Genomic DNA, 12,198 nt, shown 5'->3' with positions numbered 1-12,198 from the left:
CACCGAACTGACACACAATGCTCTCTGGAAATTGGTATTCAATCCCGGGTAGTACGGGTCCGCGACTACACATACGCAGCAAGATGCCAATGCTCAAACCCGTCTACTGTTTTGTCTCAGCCCTTCGATCTTGTGTTGGACTCATGGGAACTTCTTAGAGAGACAAAGGGGGAAGTGATAAAATGGGCTTCTTCAGTATCGCCCATTTGAAAATGTAGGAGCAATTTGAACTTGCCGCCAAATGTTGGGCTTCGAGGTAATCGATAGATCCTATTAGTGAGTCGTCTGCTCTGTTTACTGTATACAGCTGTCATCACTGTCATTGTGGGATCTAGGGAAGTTTATTTGATTCGATGATAACAGTTATGTCACTCAACATGAACGCCTCATGTCCCTCAATTTACTGTTACTCTGCTGTTCAACATTAGAAATTCTACCTGCCATAATCTCTTCAAAAGAATAATTGACAACAGGTTAGATCACCGTTGGCACAGTGTTATCTGCTTCTGATCTTTTAACAAAAAATTGTGATAACATTTCTTTTGTCATTGTATATAAAATTGATGCAGAAAAATATTTGGACTGTTTTACTTCATTGTTTTGTATTCTGTTGTTTCAGAACAAGATGACAACTTTTTTTACTCCAGAACGGCATGGATATGCAGTTCGCTTTTCCCCATTTTACAAAGATCGAATTGCAGTTGCCACTTCTCAACAGTTCGGTTTAGCAGGTTTGTGCGGATTCTGTTTCCTATTTTTGAACCGTGCTTTCATATTAAACTTATTGTAAACCACCATTTGTGAATTACAGGAGGTGGGACATTATTTGTATTAGAACGAACACCAGTTTCCACTCTCGAGCGTATAGCAGTCTTTGAATGGTCTGATGGATTATTTGATGTAGCGTGGTGTGAAGGAAACCCTGACATAGCTGTGACTGGAAGCGGTGATGGACACCTGCAAGTGTGGAATCTTCACCACCCCTCTGTAAGTTAGTTACAACTTAATGTTACTATTTTTCAACATACTTTCAATGTGTCTGCTATTTATTTTTTTAATCAACTTTCTCTGCTTTTTTTGTTAATAGATGCCTGTGAAAACCTATCATGAACACACCAAAGAAGTTTATTCTGTAAATTGGAATTCTCACAACCGCCAAAGAATTCTGTCTGCATCATGGGACTGCTCAGTCAAAACGGTACATTATTTTTCACTGATCTATAGTAAACTTTACGCATGACTTTGCTATATGCAAGTTTTATCATCCTTTTGCAGTGGGACTTAGGATATCCAAAATCCACCAGAACATATGAGGGTCATACTCAACTAGTTTATGATGCTGTTTGGTCTCCTGCTGTCCCTTCCATGTTTGCTTCTGTGGCAGGTAAGATTCCAAAACTAATAAATTAATAAAATGTAGAAATTGACATGTATTAGAAACTTAGGTACTTAGTTTTTATATTTTTCAGGGGATGGTGTGCTGCATATATGGGATGAGGAAGTGGCCACTGCACCCAGAATGTCTGTGCGAGCTCATGAAGCTGAAGTTTTATCATGTGATTGGTGTAAATATGATCAAAATATTCTAGCTACTGGAGCTTCTGATGGGTTGATACGCATATGGGATACTCGAAAACTAGCCACTCCAGTGACTGAACTTCAGGTAGACTTCAGAACTTTGCTTTACTTTATTAGAAGTGCTGAGTTTCATGGTAAAATGTTTTTCTTTGCATTCTTGCAGGGCTGTGAATATGCTGTACGCAGGGTAAAATTTTCACCTTATCACGCTTCTATACTTGCTTCTGCTTCATATGATTTCACTTCACGGTGAGTAGACAGCAGTTAAGATTAGGCTAAAAAACTTGTATTAACAGCTGTAAGTGAAACATCACTTTAAAGTATCTATATTTTTCAGGATATGGGATTTTAAAACATCTTCTGAAGAAATAGAAACAGTGAAACATCATTCTGAATTTGTTTATGGCCTTGACTTCAATCCCCATGTTCCCGGTGAATTGGCTGATTGTGGTTGGGACTCACTAGTTCATATTTTTTCTCCTTCATCTCTTAGTTGTCTTCCTTTGTCAGAACCGAGATAAAATTTGATTTGATACACATTGAAAATTCCTCAATCCATCCTGTGTCCTGCTATAAAAATATGTGTAGGATGTCTGGAGGACAAGAAAAATTTACACAGAAGCAAATTTTATTCAAAATCACAACAGGAGGCATTGTTGCCATACCTGCCATCCAGATTAAGTATCTATTTTTCTTACTGTCACAAATGATCAAGGAACATTAAGAAAACTGTGTTTTGATTGATAGATGGAGTTATAGCACATTATAAAACGCACATAACTGTTTTCTGGAATGTTAGCAATTAAGCAGAGAGAAAATACTGACTCACATGTTAAGGGTAATGTGGACTCATCATGGCAATTTTGTCAACCGTTAAGGACAAGTGGCTTAGCCACTAAGAAGTTTTTAACAATTTAACATATAACAGAGGGAAACCATAACTTAACAGATAAAAATAGATGAGCATTTTTATTAGATAATTAATCTTGGTCCATTCTGATGTTCAACATCTAACAATAACACACAAAACTTAACAACTTTTTTTGCACAAGCAAATATACTGCAGAGAATTAGACATATGACAAAGCAGTGACCTCTATTACTATCATAGAAGAGAACTATAGTTAGTCTGCTCAAGAAGGCAACAAATGCTGCTGTTTACTTCACATATAAAACAGAACTACAAAATAAAGTGGTAAAGAGGTACAAAGTATTTTTTTTTAAATCAGGAGTTTCTCTTATTATTTAAGACAGAGGGAAGTAAAATAATTCATTCAATTCACGTGGAAGAGGGAAGGAACAAGTACTCAAAAACCTATGTGGAAGAAATGTGATACAGCTGATGAAAAGATTCCATCAATTAAAATAGCATGTGTTCTATCTATCTATCAATCAGAAACAATGACTGCTGTATGCATTTAAAAAAATATAGTCAACACCATTGAAATTCATTAACATTTATTCAATACTAGCAAAGTGTTGATGAAACTCTCTCTATCGAAAATAACCACAACAATCTTCACAATCAAACAAACAATATGGTTTGACTAGGATTAAAGCTTAGTTGTTTAAGCTGCATTGGCAAGCACTCTAGTTTTGGAACATAAACACATCAATTGTTTTGAATCTATAATTCTACTACAAGTTCCAAGAGAGGAATCTCCAGGAAGAAATCAATAAATAAAATTACTAACTAATGCATGTCACCTTTTTGTCAAAGGTTAAAATTTGTGGCAGATGGCAACAAAGCAGATAGATAGGATATACAACAACCACAGCCATCACTGCAAACATTAGCTACAGCCCTTTTCAAAATACAAAGAAGAAACAAAATACAAAAAAGTAAATTTTGAGAGCATGAGCCAAATGCAGCCAATTTAAATTATTAAACAAGTCTAAACCCCACATATTTTGTAGCTATCAATACTGATAGAGGTTTGAGAGGTAGTCACATTCTGTACCATAATTTTTCATACCAAAATAGAACATTTTTTATTATTAAAAGTCATTGGAATGACTCCCAAAAAATATGTCCAGGAATTAAGTCCAGTTTTAGCTTGACTGAACATCAGTCCAAAATCAAGGTACACCTTTACATCAAGCAAATTCTCTTTTAAAAATTTGGTGACAAAAAAACCTTTTAGGCCCTGGAACGTACTTGTAATTGGCTGGTCCCAACTGTCATATGCAGACAAAAAGATTCTATGTCTCTGCAGAACGGGCTAGTATGCCACAGAACCACAGAACCACAGAACAGAACAATGGTATATTTACTGTAAGTTGATCAAGGAATACAGTTATTTTATTCTAACATCCTAACACTCTTTGGGGGGAAAAATAACAAAGCATACAATTTTTTTTTTGCAAAGTAAAGTAAAAGATGAACCATAGTAAACTCAAACTGCCCAAGATGACCCCTTAGTTTTGGGCAATTGTTTGATAGTACAAAAAAAGATCTAAAATATTGAAATGTGTCCATAATAATGATGCACAATATTCATAAAAGGTATTTACCACGTCAAAATTTCATAGTATCAGAAAAATTATACTACATTGAAAACAACAACAAAAAACAAGCCCTAATGGATGATAAATTAACCATACCATGGGTTTGTTTCAAAATCAGTCTCATCATCAGCTTAAAAAGCTTAGCACTAAACGATTAAATAAAAACAGAAATGACAAACAACAGAGATGAAAATAACAAAGTCTTAATAGTTACTCTCTGCTTCAGACATCTAATTTTTACGTAATACAATATCTATTATTATAACCAGTTCATTATTTTTCTATTTACTGACTCCATGTAACTTAGTTATGAATTGGTATAGGTATTAAAAAGGCATTAAAAAGTGGGGAAATCGAAGTCTTAGGCAGCCATTTTATCCAACTAGAAAGAATTTGGCACCGAGGAAAGACCAAGGTGAGAAGTACTGTTTGTCATTTAAGGCTAATCACTTTCTTAGGTCCAATTTACATAACTTACGGATAAATGGTTATTTTGAAGAAGACACATGAAGGCAATGAAGAATGAAGGCCAGTTGTTCCTAAGGATGTTAAGCTCAAGAGCAGTATGTTTGAGCTTAAGCCACACTGACTTGAGACCCATTCTTGATAGAGAGCTATGAGGGTCATCTTCATTTTGTGATGGTTATTTTTCTGACTTTTGCTGGTTCACTCAGTTTTATCAGTAGCCAATGGAAAACGAACTATCCTAAGTTGGTTAGCATAGTCACACACTACACTGTCTCGTAACAATAAAAGTTGTTTCACGAACACACAAGAGTCTGCATGGCCCAGGCGGACCAAGCGCACTGGGTCACCTGCTCTAACGTCCCACACAATTAATGAGCCCTGAAACAGAAATTAGAAAATGAGGTTTAAACTCATTTAGCTAAGACCAATAATTATTATAAATTAACATACTTGTTTACTAGTAACGAGGAGACTGTGTGTCAGCATAGCAATACTTGAGCAATATGCTTGGGCCTGGAAAATAGAGGAAGACAGAAATTACCATAGGTATTCCAAAAGAAAGGATTAGAAATACTTCACAAGATATACATCAAATAGACAAGCACTAGTTGATCGTACAAGCAGATTAAAAAATGGACAGTAACTACAACAACAAAATACAGCAGTGAACAAACTATCATAAAACGCTGTGCAAATATTCCTCCACCACTGATACACCACAAACCATGAAGATTACATACACAAAAAAAAAAAAAAAAATGATAATAAATACTACACTGACTTTTCCTACATGTGGCAGACCCACCATCCAGATGGTGTTAAGAAGATGGCCCTGAAAGCGTTCCCACACACACAGGCGATCATCAGCACCCAAACTGATCACATAACTGGCAGAGTAAGTCAAAGCCAGAATGGCACCATCATGGGCTTGAATACTATACATGCAGGCGCCTAAAATAATACACAAATCAAAGAAATTAGTAGGAGTGAGAGGAGAAGTACATTAGAAATGTCAAAATGTGTTCATAGGAAAGGCTAAACATCTCACCTGTCAGTAAGTCCCAGACACATAACAGACCATCTTGACTACCAGACCCGGCAGTCATAGGACTAATGCAGTCAATGAAAAGGCAAGTTATTGGACCACAATGGCCATGAAGAGTGTAAAGAGGAAGGTAATCCTCTAAACGAAAGACCTGAAACCAATTTTGTTTTTTAAACACAATATTTCCATTATTGACATAATGTATCTCTATTAATTTATTAGATTTTATGTCTTAAATATGTATTAATACTGCACTTTTAAAGTGTGATCTTGACTTCCTGTAAGCACTCGTCCTCCCTCAGTCTGCAAGACTGTGATGGGCTGTTGATGTGCTCTGGTAGAATGTAAGCGTACACATCTGATGTCCTCTTCTTCACCCCTTGAAACCATTGCATCCCAGTCTAAGGACCCAGCACTGCCAGATCTAACATGAGCTGCAAAATTAAATATATCTACATTTAATTACTGTATCATTGTACATAACTTTATGTGCTGAGCGCCAATTAAATAATTGAACTTATCTAGCCTTGTTACCAAATGTGTACATTTTTGTTATAGATTAGATTCAGATTGAAAAGCAGACTTACTTCGGCGATATGCTGTAAAGCCCCAATCAATTGGCCTTCCTTTGCTGTAACTTTCAAGAACTAAAAAGTCCAAAAATCCAGAGAGGCGAGCCGCTACAACTCTGTTCCCAACCAACTTTACAGCAGTCACTCCACTCAAGTTGGGGTCTTCGTAGAGACACTGCATTTAAAAATTAAATGATAAATTAAAAAATTATTTAAAATGTGTAAGGTTCAACAATTTTCTCTTGTTATTTAACTATACTACCTTAAATCGTCCAGAAGCTCCCTCCCAAAATTCTAATCTTCCATTTGCACAACCAAGAACCACAATGTTTTCTCGACAATCAATACACCAAATTGGAGGCACATTGGCATTGGCTCCATCACATCTGCCACTTTTATTTTGACTTTCAAATGAAGATTTCCTGGTAGTAAATTCATCTAAGTAAAACTGTGGAGATTTTAGAGATTTTGGAGGGGAAGAACCTAAACTTCCACAGCTGCAGTCCTCATGAGTTTCTTCACTGTCTAAGGTTGATCCACTTAAATCACATGACCTTCTGTGAAACTGAAAAAGTTCTCTATACTTGCTGCTAAAGTCATATCCGGATCTACTGTCTTCTAGAGATGGAGAGTGTGAAGAGCTTGTAAGGGAAGAAAAATTGGTGTTGATGGATGAGCGCAAGTCTGGAAAAGACCAATCTCCAGAACGATTTGAAGTCCGGATGATGCCATTACTGTAAGAACCCCTCCTATCTTTTCCTGAGGTATTTCTGAACAAAATAAAACTCTATGTAATTATCATTAAAATAACTAGTCCAGCTGAAATTTAGTTCAGAATAGTAAAACAATTGTACCTTTGATGTAAAGCCTGGTGCATTGGATTTGCAAAATTATTCTCTTGAGATGCTAAATCTGCCTCTTGGTCAGACAGAAGTGATTCTTCTAAATCTCCATTGTGCTGATCTCTCATTGCAAAGTAACTGCAAAGCCCAGAAATTCATGGATTACGAAAGTATAAGAAATGAAGAAACAGGTCTACTGTCACTACGAGGACAAATTGTAATGAATGCTCACCGTTTACGATCAACAGAAGCTAAAGTTTCTCCGCTAACAGAATCCCAGGCATATATTTGTCCAGCCAAACATGTACTGACAACAATGCTTCCATCTGAGGCTATGCACTCAACTTCCTGAGGATGACCCTCTAGAACAAGAGGGATCGCTTCAAGGACAACCTAGATGAAAGACCAAAAAGTTTAGTGGCCTCGCCATAGTATAGAAAAAAAACCCATAAAACTTATCAATGAGGAAAGCTAGTTACCTCTGTATGAGCGTCTGTTGAACCAGTACTTTCAGGGTCATTTACCCAGCCCGACCTCCATTCAGCATAATTTCGTGAACAGACACACCGATAAAGAAGTACCATGCAGTATGCCAGGACACCAACGCTCACAACACAGAGTAGGCACAAGAAAAAAAGCTCCATGGGAGAAGATGGCAACAAAGGAAGTTCAGTAATTTTTCGGCCGCGTATCGAATCTAGACTGCTGCCAGATGATCTCTGATCCCCATCTACCAAAAATGAAAAAAATAATAATATTATTTTTAACTTAGAAACCAATACATTTAGTTTCAAAAAGTAAGACACACCTGAAAAATCAAGAGGATCCAGAGCAGCTGCAAGTGTTTGCCAATGAAAATGTTGCACAGGTCTTTCATTAGGATTGCGCAAATCCACAGCCACTTCAGGTGATATCACATATGACAGGCGGATTGCTGGTAAAACCGACAAATAGCGTCCACTAACAGACACATTATAAAGTGATAAAATAGTGGGCCAGTGGTAAGGTGAAAGACGATCCCATGGGTCATAACGATTAGGCTTAAGTCTGTTCATATCTTCCTGAAATTTTCATTCAATGAAATGAAAGAACATTTGTACTTCACAAGTGGCAAAAAAGAAAAGAATGTAGAAATTACTTCTCCAAATCCATGAGCAAATGATGAGATATTTTGCTTATCAATAACAGGTGCACTGGTTGCAAGATACTGCTGTGGGTTCTGCTCATATTGCCAGCTTGAAGATCCAGCAGCTTTCTCCCATTCGCGATCCTGAATGGTTTTTAAACAGAGAGAAGTTAAAATATCTACAATTACATTTAACACATTTATTGATCAGAACATGATGCTTTTAATTCCTCACCGTAGCATCAAGTTGAAAAAAGCTTTCCAACACATCTGAATTGTATGCAATAAAAGCTATCCACGAGACCATGAAAACCATGAAGCTTCTTTGAACAAATCGAGTGTTTGCCCAGAAATGCACTATTTGGATGCGTTTAGGGAGCTTGTTGAGAACTTGCCCAGCGTAGTGTACAGGGGCAACCACGATTGTAGGAAATCTAAAAGACACAAGCGTAAGGAAACAGACAGCCCTTTAATTAACATGACATTTCTACTTCACTGAAACCAGAACATACCTATCGGTAGATTGTGATATTATCCCATTCAGCCTGGGATGTGACTTTGATCGAAGTATTGACCCAAAGGACGAGCCAGTCGATGGAGTTTGCATAACACTGTGTCTGTACTTCCCTGATCCAAGAGTAGTACTGACTACAGTCAATAAAGAGGTAAAGAAAGCTAATTGCATAAAGAAATCACAAAGCAAACCAACAACTGCAAAAATGCAAAAACGTTGGATTGCTGGTACAAATGTAAAGAGGCCAAAAGTCAGAATTGTAACCTGCAACAGACAAGGAATTTAATAAAGAATGAATTTTACAACTACCAACTACTCTTTTATAGTTCTGGTGCAAATATAATTTTACCTCTGTCAGCAAGTTGTACGTAATACTCCAGCCCTCCTTACTCAAACCCTGGGCAACACGAATTTTCAGATCCAGGTCTCTAGGTGTGTGTAACATTGCTTTTGATAAGACAAATATATTTTCCACTCCTACCACCATTGCAAGGTATGGGTACACTTCCCGGGAATTAATGGTCAGCATGTGACCGAAAAAGGAACAGACACCAATTGACATTAGAAGAGAGGCCAATATAGTTATGACAGTACAAATGGAAAAACCAATCTGTAACAGAAATATTGGTGCTCTTAAAACAAAATGTTATAAGACTGGTGTTCTAATTAATTAAAACATTAACAGTTAAAATACCTTTGATCTAATGGTATCGACTTTCCGCACTGAAAAGTAAACCCATAGAAAAAACATAAAATACAGTGACATTAGTGGAATTAACTGTTTCCAGTTAAATTCTCCTGGGTAGTATATGTGTAGTTCAGGACCATCGTCATCCTCAACAATGCTGTCCTGATGTAAGGGAAACATGGTAGTCAGGCGTTTCCTCAAGCCATTGATATACCTAAAATTATTACATTTTACATCAATTACAGTTAACTTCAGAAAGCCAAATAAAAAATAAATACCAGTGCATGAAATTACAATTTATCATTCTCTTGGAGCAGGAGGGTAATAGCATATTGAAGAGTCCTCTGCCTTGTGCGCATGGGGTAGCGTTTTATTCCAGTATCTTTCAGGTTAAGACCAAACGAAATCTCGGCAAGACTTATTTTGCTCCTCTGAAGATTCTAAAGTTGTTTCAAACAGTAATAATATAACTGAAAATTGAGGACTGAAAAATGATGTGTACTTTAGTAAATAAAAAAAACACTTACAACATAGTTAAAAATGGTTCCCAAAAGACTAGAGTCCTCTTGAAATTCTTGGTAACTCTGATGCCACAGGTTGGCTGGTGATAGGACAAGACAATTGTACTCTGGAAGTATGTGTATGCTCTCTGAGGTGTATCTGGATTTTACTGCCTCTACATGAAGACAGATATGACTCAAAGAGCGAGAACTGCAGATTTTTATAAGGAAAAACGGTGAGAAATGATATTTAAAACAATTTGAGAGATATTAATTGGTTGAAAACCACAATGATAATACGTCTGACACAAAATACCTGTTAACATCCTCATAATTTCTTATAGTCTCCAGTAGTGCAAAGACTTCGGAAAGTGGACCACGGAATGCATCAGTCAAAACTAATTTGTCATTCCATGGTGAAACAGCTGTTTTTATCACAATCTGCAATTACAGAAATGTCATTCAGCTATAGTCATGTGGCATTTATGTAAAACTGAAATACCATTTTAACTGGAAAAATAACTACCTGCTGAATGTAACAAACAGGAGCTCCTGAATACCATACAGGAGTAGGACCTCCTTCATATCCACTCTGGTTAGAAGTGTATGAAGCATACGGCTGAGGTACATTCCCGGGCAAGGGGAGGTTCACAAGAGGATAGCTAAGCAAGTGCACAAATACACCAATATTACCAACAATAATTTTAAAGAAAAATTCATGAAATTAAAGGACTCTTCCTTACCAACATAATGTGACAATTGCACTTGCAAACAAAAGAAAAGCCACCGGATGAGAGGCACAGAACAGTCCATACGCATAATAAAGTTGTCCAACCCTCTCAGGGAGGGACTTGGATGATGGCCCTTCCCTGACTCGTGCTGGTGCCATCCCAAGAATCTTATAATTTAACCTGCCTCCATGATATATCTAAAAAAAACAATAACAAAAAAAGATAAGATTAAATTGGTTACAGCCACGGAATTAATGTGACATTAGAAAACTATGATTAGAACTGACATTGTATAGAACTGTCTGTTTCCAGAGTCAAAAATTTATGACTTAATAAGTACTGGACATGCTTATACAAATGATTAAATGCGAAAAACTGGAAAACAAATAATCCGATTTGATCGTTATCATGTTACATAAAAGGTTAGGAGTAACATACGCGGAAAGTTCAATCAATATGCGCAGACAACATTTTGAATGGCCGCATAAAAAACTGAATAATACAGTGGGCAGTAAAAATCGCATGTATATGCCAAGAAGAGAAAAATCACAATTGAAGATATGGACCCAACATTTAATCAGAGGTTGGGACAACCACAACAGATGGCCATGGGTGATTTCCTAGTTTGACAGCCAATGTCAGTGAAAGAAATGGAATGAAAATGAATTGCTAACTCGTGTTTAAATCATAACACACTCTATTTCAGACTTTGAACGGTACGATCTATACGTGCAGTTGAGTGTGCAAACTAGCCTACGTAGCAGGCGCATTATCACCTCCAACTACATTTGCTTTAAATGTCACACTGACCTACTGATCGAAAAATGATGCTGACGATAAACTCTGAGACACCGAAAGCGCAAATCCTCTGAAAGAAAGCGTATCATACACAATTATTTCCAATTGTGCGTTTAAGTTCTATCATCGTCGAAGCACACACTCGAGAAATCATAGTTGATGCAATATGGCGTTTGTTTTTATGAGAAATTGTTGGTTGCGCGCTTGCGTCGTCACTTGTTTATGCTGCCAGCATTAGTGCGCGCCATTCAAACGTCTGCGCCCCAATCCCCACACTGGGCAGGGCGCGCTTCCTTAAAGGTATCCTGCAAAGCGAAGGGTGCGGGACACCTGTGTGCATCTGAAAAACGCAAATTATTGGTGTAGGCGTGAGCCGCCATGGGCCGCTGGGGTGTCGATCAAGTATGGATAGAAGCTGAACTTCTCGTGGTAACTATGGGCGGGGCGGCGGGGGGCTGGTTGCGCAATCGCAAGGCGAACGAATAAACACGATCGGTGCGGAGCGGCGCTGTCCCCCAGGCGCGGACAGTCGGCAGAGTTATCTATGAGTCATCGTTACCCGAAGAAAATGGTGGGCCCGAGCGGAGCCCTAGGCGCTGGGACGCCTTACGCCGCGTGCCTCATACACCGAGTTCGCAGTCGCCTGACCGCCTCGGCTGTGGCGTGGCCACCTCCCCCCCTCCCCTCCCCGGCTCATGTCGTATCATTTATTCGCGCAATGTTTTGCGATTGGTTCAATCACTCTCGGTTTAGCCGATCACGTTTACTTCATTCAAGAACACGACTTTATTTAGGGGGGCGCCGTTAAAAAGAAGGACGGCGTTCATA

General features: G+C 37.9%; 2 protein-coding genes across 4 annotated transcripts; one reads left to right on the top strand and one right to left on the bottom strand.

Annotated features, from left to right (window-relative positions):
• Positions 1-14: 14 nt before the first annotated feature.
• On the top strand, positions 15-2,115 carry LOC113210864 (peroxisomal targeting signal 2 receptor). Of its 2 annotated transcripts, XM_026429035.2 has the most exons (9): positions 15-214; positions 308-473; positions 620-731; positions 812-987; positions 1,088-1,198; positions 1,276-1,384; positions 1,470-1,663; positions 1,742-1,827; positions 1,916-2,115. In XM_026429035.2, exons 3-9 carry the CDS (start codon positions 626-628, stop codon positions 2,097-2,099), a joined length of 966 nt encoding a protein of 321 aa, XP_026284820.1. In that variant the 5' UTR covers positions 15-214; positions 308-473; positions 620-625; the 3' UTR covers positions 2,100-2,115. The 2 variants fall into 2 exon arrangements, with proteins under 2 accessions (XP_026284820.1, XP_026284819.1); XM_026429034.2 differs by lacking the exon at positions 15-214 and having other exon boundaries at positions 263-473.
• A 405-nt stretch (positions 2,116-2,520) lies between these two features.
• LOC113210863 (sterol regulatory element-binding protein cleavage-activating protein) lies at positions 2,521-11,549 on the bottom strand. 2 transcript variants are annotated; one of them, XM_026429032.2, is made up of 22 exons: positions 11,383-11,549; positions 10,585-10,769; positions 10,368-10,503; positions 10,158-10,282; positions 9,869-10,052; positions 9,636-9,781; positions 9,348-9,555; positions 9,003-9,263; positions 8,652-8,917; positions 8,375-8,573; positions 8,152-8,283; positions 7,822-8,074; positions 7,493-7,743; positions 7,246-7,406; positions 7,026-7,151; positions 6,434-6,941; positions 6,187-6,346; positions 5,855-6,033; positions 5,603-5,750; positions 5,336-5,505; positions 5,005-5,067; positions 2,521-4,932 (listed from the first exon to the last, which is right to left on the bottom strand). In XM_026429032.2, exons 2-22 carry the CDS (start codon positions 10,728-10,730, stop codon positions 4,753-4,755), a joined length of 4,002 nt encoding a protein of 1,333 aa, XP_026284817.1. In that variant the 5' UTR covers positions 10,731-10,769; positions 11,383-11,549; the 3' UTR covers positions 2,521-4,752. The 2 variants fall into 2 exon arrangements, with proteins under 2 accessions (XP_026284817.1, XP_026284818.1); XM_026429033.2 differs by having other exon boundaries at positions 5,360-5,505.
• Between the last annotated feature and the right edge of the window lie 649 nt (positions 11,550-12,198).

Source organism: Frankliniella occidentalis, unplaced genomic scaffold (genome assembly GCF_000697945.3).
Source record: "Frankliniella occidentalis isolate FOCC.00 unplaced genomic scaffold, Focc_3.1 Scaffold558, whole genome shotgun sequence".
NCBI lineage: Eukaryota > Metazoa > Arthropoda > Insecta > Thysanoptera > Thripidae > Frankliniella > Frankliniella occidentalis.
Note: the sequence above shows the minus strand (reverse complement) of the source record. Positions and strands in the feature narration are given on the sequence as shown.

Bases quoted from the DNA above. Each gene is read 5' to 3' on its own strand.
- LOC113210863 (XM_026429032.2), bottom strand. From the start codon at position 10,730: ATGGCACCAGCACGAGTCAGGGAAGGGCCATCATCCAAGTCCCTCCCT. The intron at 10,504-10,584 runs GTAAGGAAGAGT...GCACTTGCTTAG, and splicing joins GCAATTGTCACATTATGTTG to CTATCCTCTTGTGAACCTCC. The intron at 6,034-6,186 runs GTAAGTCTGCTT...TTAATTTTGCAG, and splicing joins CTTTACAGCATATCGCCGAA to CTCATGTTAGATCTGGCAGT.
- LOC113210864 (XM_026429035.2), top strand. From the start codon at position 626: ATGACAACTTTTTTTACTCCAGAACGGCATGGATATGCAGTTCGCTTT. The intron at 988-1,087 runs GTAAGTTAGTTA...TTTTGTTAATAG, and splicing joins GGAATCTTCACCACCCCTCT to ATGCCTGTGAAAACCTATCA. The intron at 1,385-1,469 runs GTAAGATTCCAA...TATATTTTTCAG, and splicing joins CATGTTTGCTTCTGTGGCAG to GGGATGGTGTGCTGCATATA.